Genomic DNA, 7552 nt, shown 5'->3' with positions numbered 1-7552 from the left:
TCTCTCTCATCTCAGTTCTCTCTTTGCATTGATGCATTTGCATTGGCATCAATGCAATGAGTTATGAATTGTGAACATTCATAGCTCTTATGGAGCATCTTTAATGGTGGGGTTCCTATTCTATGTTCCTAAATTATCAGTGTTCATCATTGATATCAGTCTCTCTCTTACTTAAAACCCCTTTCAATCTCTACCATGCAACAACCCACATTCTCTTTTTTCTGGTAATTAGGCAAACAGACACATAAGTTTTCTCTCATCTCTCTCTACAACGGTCCTCTTCACCTCTTTGCTTTGCATCAGTTTTTGGCTGCTTGAGTTTATCAGTCAGGAAACCCTAATGACTCCCCTCTTTCCTTACTTCTTGTAGGTCCTAGCAGTAAGTCTTCTTAGTCCTCTCTCTCTCTCTCTCTCTCTCTCTCTCTCTCTCTCTCTCTCTCTCTTTCTAGACATTACATAGTTGTCTTCTTCCACATCTTTGTCAAGACTGCAGTTCTCTGGGTCTCTTTCATTCAGTTAAACCAGGTGGCAAATAATATCACCTTTTGAGTTCTAACAACTATCATAAAAGGAAAGAAACCTCAGGTTATAAACTGGTGTTTTTCAGTTTTCAGTTTTTCACCTCTTAGATACAGAAGCCTCCTTCCATTTCTTGTCAGCACTTGTGCACTTTTTGGGTCTTTCACATCTAAGAAACCCAGTTGAAAAGCTTCTACCTTTTGACCAGTTTCTAGGTCTTCCTCTCCAAAACTCTCTTATCATTTATTGGCTACAATTCAAGTCCCGGAACCCCGTGAAAACCACCCCTATGAAAATTCTTTGGTGTGCTCTCTCTCTTGCTTTTCCTTCATCCATGCAAGTTCAGTGAATCCAGATGAAGAATCCTACATTTTAACCAGTTTTCTCTCTCCTCTCTGTAGAACTCTCATTTCCTACTTCAACTCCTCATTCAGGACTCATGGCATTTTCTTGGGCCTCCCCAATCCAAGAATGAAGAAACCCAGGTGAGAAATCCCATCTCTCAACCATTTTCTCTCTCCTCTCTCTAGATGTCCATTCAAATTAAGGAATGCAGATGAGAAAACCCATCTCTCCCCTCTCTCTAGAACTCCATTAACCAAGAAGTCTCAATACTTCTTGCATGAGACCTTCAGAGTGAAAGCAACAGTGCAAGATGAAAACTTCTACACTTTCTCCACTCTCTCTCTTTAAAACTCTCCTCCCCCTCCTCTTCTTCTTCTCTCTCTATCCCACTCTCTCCCACTCTCTCTCCTCTGATGGAAAAGCCCTTCTCTCTCTTCTTGCAAGCTCAAGCCAAATGTCAGACTCCATTCTTAGAAGCTGGAACCCATCTCAAGAGACCCCATGTTCATGGCAGGGCATAAGTTGCTCTGAAGATAACAGAGTAACCTCCATTGACCTCCCTTCAATATTTCTCAACACCTCAATCCCACCTCAACTCTCTTCGCTCTCTAACCTCAAACTCCTCAATCTCTCTCTAACCAATCTCACCGGTTTCATTCCCCCTGAGCTTGGCCTCCTAACCCAACTCCAACTCCTTGATCTCAGCTCCAATAACCTTATAGGCCACATTCCCCCACAATTAGGCCAACTCAAATCACTGCAAATTCTCTATCTAAACTCTAACAAACTCCAAGGAAGAATCCCACCTCAAATAGGAAGGTGCTCGAGCCTTCGAATCCTATGCCTTCAAGATAATGAGATCAATGGTTCGATCCCAGCTGAATTGGGCGACTTGCAGAGTCTTGAACAGTTTCGAATTGGTGGGAATCCAGAAATTTCGGGTTTGATACCCCCTGAGCTTGGGCGATGGAGGAATTTAACCACTTTCGGGGCCGCTCAAACTGGGCTTTCGGGCCCAATTCCATCTACTTTTGGTGGTTTAATAAGCTTACAAACACTGGCTTTGTATGGGACTGAGATTTCAGGCCAAATCCCATCTGAGATAGGTGAGTGCACTGAACTTAGAAACTTGTATCTTCATATGAATCAGATTAGCGGAGTTATACCACCTGAACTTGGAAAATTGAAGCAATTAACCAGCATTTTATTATGGGATAATTTTCTCGAAGGCCCGATTCCTGCTTCTCTCTCGAATTGTTCTTCATTGGTTGTTCTTGATCTTTCTGCAAATAAGCTAAGTGGGGAGATTCCAGTAGAGTTTGGTGCTCTGAATTCGCTAGAGCAACTTCATCTCTCTGATAACTTCTTGAGTGGTACAATCCCATGGCAGCTAAGTAATTGCTCGAGCTTGACTGCTCTTCAATTGGATAAAAACCAGTTCACTGGGTCGATTCCTTCCGAAATTGGGAATTTGAAGTACTTGCAGAGCTTGTTCCTGTGGGGTAACTCCATTACTGGTACGATACCTTCCTCTTTGGGAAGCTGCACCAATCTTTATGCATTAGACCTCTCGAAGAATAAGCTTACTGGTTCTATACCAGAAGAGATTTTTAGATTGAAGAAGTTGAGCAAGCTTTTGTTGCTCACTAATTCTCTATCTGGGGTGTTGCCAAAAGTGGTGAAAAATTGCCAAAGCTTGATTAGATTGAGATTGGGTGAGAACCAGTTATCTGGTGAAATACCAGTTGAGCTAGGCCAGTTACCAAATTTGGTATTTTTGGATCTTTATACCAACCATTTTTCAGGTGGTTTACCTTCTGAGCTAGCAAATAGCACTTCTCTGCAACTTCTAGATGTTCATAACAATCATCTCAGTGGAGAAATCCCACCTGAATTAGGGAATTTGCAGAATTTAGAGCAACTTGATTTGAGTCACAACAGCTTTCATGGTGAAATACCTCCCACTTTTGGAAACCTTAAAGTCCTAAACAAGCTTATCCTCAACAACAATCTGCTTACTGGGCCGATACCACCAACTGTGAAGAGTTGTGAAAAGCTAACTCTCTTGGATTTGAGCTCTAACAGTCTATCAGGTACCATACCACCTGAACTTGGGTCTATAACAAGCTTAACCATAAGCTTGGACCTGAGCTTTAATGGCTTCTCAGGTGAACTCCCACAAGAAATCTCAGGCTTGACACAGTTACAATCACTAGATCTATCTCATAATTCTCTCCATGGAAGCATCGAACCCCTCGGAAAACTGACAAGTTTAACCTCTCTCAACCTCTCCTTCAATAATTTCTCGGGCCCAATTCCATTTACCCCATTTTTCCGAACTCTCACTCTGAATTCATATTTAGAAAACCCGGGATTATGCGAATCCCTCGATGGGGAGACCTGCAGCTCTGATCAAATTCATGGATCTCGATTAAGATCAGCAAAAATTGCAGCGCTAATCTGTATTTTGATCGGTTGCATACTGATCTCTGGTTTTTCAGGGTGGGTTTTCATCGCCAAGCATAGAAATTCAGTATCGAGAAAATTGTCTTCTCAGTCTAATGATTCGTTCTCCGATGATTTCTCATATCCATGGACTTTCATCCCATTTAAGAAGCTCACTTTCACGGTCGATAACATATTGGATAGCATAAAAGAAGCGAATATCATCGGGAAAGGTTGCTCGGGTGTAGTGTACAGAGCCGAGATGCCGGGCGGCGAAGTGATTGCCGTGAAGAAGCTATGGAAATCAAAGAGGGAGAAGGAAGAATTCGGCTCTGAAATCCAAATTCTAGGGAATATAAGGCATAGAAACATAGTCCAACTCCTGGGTTATTGCTCTAATAGAAATGTGAAACTTTTGTTGTATAATTATGTTCCAAATGGGAACTTATTGACATTATTGCAAGAAAGAAAGGACTTGGATTGGGAAACAAGGTATAAAATAGCAGTCGGGGTTGCTCAAGGATTGGCTTATCTTCACCAGGACTGTGTTCCTCCAATTTTACACAGAGATGTGAAGTGTAATAACATTTTGTTGGATTCAAAATTTGAGGCTTATTTGGCTGACTTTGGGCTAGCAAAGCCGATGTGTACTCAGAGCTTTCAGCATGCAACTGCCATGTCCAGAGTTGCAGGGTCTTATGGGTACATTGCTCCAGGTATGTTACCTCTCTGTCCCTCTCATGCTTGCTTCTTCAATCCTCTTGCATCCATTTACAAATGACTGCAATCTTGCTTCGCTAATTTTCTCTCTCGTTATTGCCTCTTCAATGTTTAGCAACCATTTGCAAATAACTGCTTTCTTTCTTCATATTGGTAACCATTTACAAATCATTCCCATTTTGTTTTTCATATTTGAGACTCTTTAAGCCATCTACTCTGTTCATAATGACCTCTCTCTCTCATTGTGGATCTTCTCTATATCTGTAATATTTAAGTTTCGAATCACCGAAGTGCAAATGATAACAAATACGTCCTTTGATAGCAAAAATTTGCAGTAATTTCAAATTTCCTTATAGCTAAGTCCTTCCATTTTTGGCAAAAAATTGCAGAGTATGGATACACTATGAACATAACGGAAAAGAGCGATGTATACAGTTTCGGCGTAGTTCTCCTGGAGCTGCTGACTGGTCGAAGTGCAGTAGAGCCCCATGGTCTCCACATAGTGGAATGGGCTAAGAAACTCATGGCTCAAGGGCTCGAGCACAGGAGCTCAATGCTCGAGCCTCGGCTCAGGGGTTTACCAGATAGCTCGGTTCAGGAAATATTACAGGCTTTAGGCATAGCCATGTTTTGTGTAAGCTCGAGCCCAGCTGACAGGCCCACCATGAAAGAGGTCGTGGCCATTTTAATGGAAGTCAAGAGCCCTCAGGGTGAAGAACCAAGCAAACCTTCGCAGCCACTGATGAAGCCCTCAAATTACGGTTAGAGTTTCTCAGAGCACGTTCAGGCCCACGAGTTAGGCTTTAAACAGGGAAATGGTGCACGGCCATGAATCTGGAATTGGGTTTCTCAGAGATGTCAAGACCCATGAAATTAAAATTGGGGTTTCTCCGAGATGCTTCAAGCACATGAAATGGGATTAGGGTCTCTCCATAAATGATTCAGGCCCATGAATTAGGTTTAGGGTTTTCCTTAGAGGTGGGGGGTTTTAGGGCCTGAATACATAAGCAAGGGTGGGGGGCTATAAACTAGGGTTAGGGGTTAGTTACCCTAATAAAGAGAGAAGGGAATTTAGGGTTTGGTTATTGACCCTAAGGAGAAGGAAGAATAGGGTTAGGATTTTCTGGGGTTTGGGTGGGGATGAGGGTGTGATTAAACAAGAACCAGTCCACCATTAGTTTAAAAGGATAAAGTGGTGGATATTTCATTTCTTTTTCTCTACTAGTCTTTGTATTTTTTTCTCTTCTTATGGCCTTTTAAGAGGAAGTGGTATTTGAGTTGGGGGATGGGGGATAGAAGTGGTTTGAGGTTTTTGTTGGATCTGATGTACAGTGATTTAATGGTCAGATTGTTTTTATGCTTGACCCAATTTCTCTCTCTATGAATCTCCCTATTTCTCTGTTCATATGTGTTCTTATCTTTCTCACTCTTATTGTTATATGTGGCAATGCGCCTGGCCAGCCTAGCCATCGTCCCCATGGAGCCGGCCCAGGCCTAGCCCAGCCCTACATGGCCCGGGGCTAACCCGGGCCAAAAATAAATAAAGAAAACAAAAAAAATAACAATAAAAAAAAGGCCAGACCCGGCCGAATTGGGCTGGTATTAGCCCTAGCTCAGTGTTCAAGCCACAGTTTGTAGCCCAAACCTTACTTCTTAAGGCCTGGCTGCTTGGCTCCTTTGCCAGCCCTACTTGTGGCCAGGCATTTGTGGCCAGGCATTCTTAGTCTTGGTAATAAATATATTTTTTAAATATAATTTGATCTTAATTTTTAGAGAATATATAATCATTAATATGGAGATCATTAATATAAAAATAAAAATTAAAAATAATATTTATATTAAAAAAACATTTGGACCGTAACTTACAATTGTTTTTAAATAGACCTATTTGCATCCATCTTGCTTTATACCTCTAGGTTTCTAAATAGACAACCTATTTGCATCCATCTTGCTTTATACCTCTAGACCCATATAGTAAAAATACGATCCAACAATTTTGCTTCTATATTTGACCCAAAATACTTGGATAATCATGCAAGCCAAAGTCACATCCTCTCGGCTAATGCGCCTGCGCCTTTCTTTAAACACTCAAGCCATCAACGTTGTTCGCATAGCATCTTAAAACCTGATAATTTTCGATTTGGATTGTGGGAATAGGTCAAGAGTGAACTAGTTTTGCTAAAGTATTGATCTAGTTCCCCCCCTAAAACACCTTTTTATAAATTTTATGCCTTTTTTAAAGTTTATTTAACGTTTTTATAGGTCCTTTCTAAACCCCCACCTCACAAAGTCGTATTTTAATTTTTATTTTTATTTCATTTATTTTTTAATATTTTTCTTGATCATTGCTTTTGATCAATCCAAACCTAATTCAGATCACTGGTCTAACAATCTTATATGGATTTTTAAGCGAACGGTCTACCCTACCGATCTGTGTTTTAAAACACTAAATTCAACCAAGTTGTCCTATCCAGCCGATAAAACTCAAAAGAATTTTACAAATTCATGGTACCAAAGATGGATGAGATATGCATCATGAGCTTCGGCTACAAAATATGGCCCAAAGGGATGGCTAGGGTCTAGTCTAGTTAACATGGCTAGAGGTCTGGGCTAACACTGCCATAACAGACTTATTTCAGCATGGTCATCTGTTTCACATATTTTTTTTTTAATTCCTTTTAGTATATTAGGCCTGTTCATGGACGGGTCCAGGGCTAGGCCCCCTCTAGCCCAATCATGTTGGATTGAGGCTAAGGCTGGCCCAAACATTTGATATTTGATCAACATTTTTTATTTTTTGGGTGAATCAGTAGAGAAGGCCCTACCATTTGTAGGAATTAAGCCTAGGACATAACATTGCAAATCGTCAAGCGCTAACCAAATAAGCCCCAACTCTTTTCCTATTTTCAACAAATGTTTTCACTAAATTGTTATTGCTATGAGAGAGCAATTATTCCCACCAATGCCTGTACATTTTTTAATTTTATGGTGGCGATATAATCAATCTCTCTCTCTCTCTCAACCATGCTCTCTCTCTTGTTTCAACTCTAAAGATCAAATGACTAGGCCCACCCACCATAAAGATCACAAGACAAATACATTGAACAGATAGAGACTTATCTCCAAGTCCCACACTCCACATGCCTGGGAGACAAAAAGCTCTTATTCCCCGTTTTTACATTTTTCACAAATAGAAACCAACAAATGAAAATAACAATAAAAATAAAAGGCAATAATTGGTATGACCCTCAAAGAATTACAAAAAGAGAGTGGATTGAATCCAAAATGTTGGCTAAAATCAAAGAACTAGTTCTTAAATTTATTAATTTATTTAACTGTTTTATCGTATTTGGCTCTTTATGTTGTGAAGAATGCTTTTGCATGGAGGTCCATGCCTGGTCTGTTACTTTTGTCCATTGGACATAGTGGCCTTAGAGGAGCTGATTTTTTTCTTGGTTCTATGCTTTTTCTTTAGATAAGTAATGGTGGGGAAATTCATGATGTATTTTCTTTTTATTCATTT

General features: G+C 40.4%; 1 protein-coding gene across 1 annotated transcript; it reads left to right on the top strand.

The window, feature by feature from the left end:
* Positions 1 to 1037: 1037 nt before the first annotated feature.
* On the top strand, positions 1038 to 5391 carry LOC18432013 (Leucine-rich receptor-like protein kinase family protein). Its single transcript, XM_020665765.2, has 2 exons — positions 1038 to 4025; positions 4419 to 5391. The coding sequence occupies exons 1-2, from the start codon at positions 1175 to 1177 to the stop codon at positions 4793 to 4795; spliced, it is 3228 nt and encodes a 1075-aa protein (XP_020521424.2). The 5' UTR covers positions 1038 to 1174; the 3' UTR covers positions 4796 to 5391.
* The last annotated feature ends 2161 nt before the right edge of the window (positions 5392 to 7552 follow it).

Source organism: Amborella trichopoda, chromosome 5 (assembly GCF_054954075.1).
Source record: "Amborella trichopoda isolate Santa Cruz 75 chromosome 5, AtrichopodaSantaCruz75HAP2 v2.0, whole genome shotgun sequence".
Taxonomy (NCBI): Eukaryota; Viridiplantae; Streptophyta; class Magnoliopsida; order Amborellales; family Amborellaceae; genus Amborella; species Amborella trichopoda.
The sequence above is the reverse complement of the archived record's forward strand: the minus strand, read 5'-3'. Positions and strand labels throughout refer to the sequence as shown.

Coding starts and splice junctions, on each gene's coding strand:
- LOC18432013 (XM_020665765.2), top strand. CDS start 1,175: ATGAAAACTTCTACACTTTCTCCACTCTCTCTCTTTAAAACTCTCCTC. Junction 4,026..4,418: donor TTATGGGTACATTGCTCCAG/GTATGTTACCTC, acceptor AAAAAATTGCAG/AGTATGGATACACTATGAAC.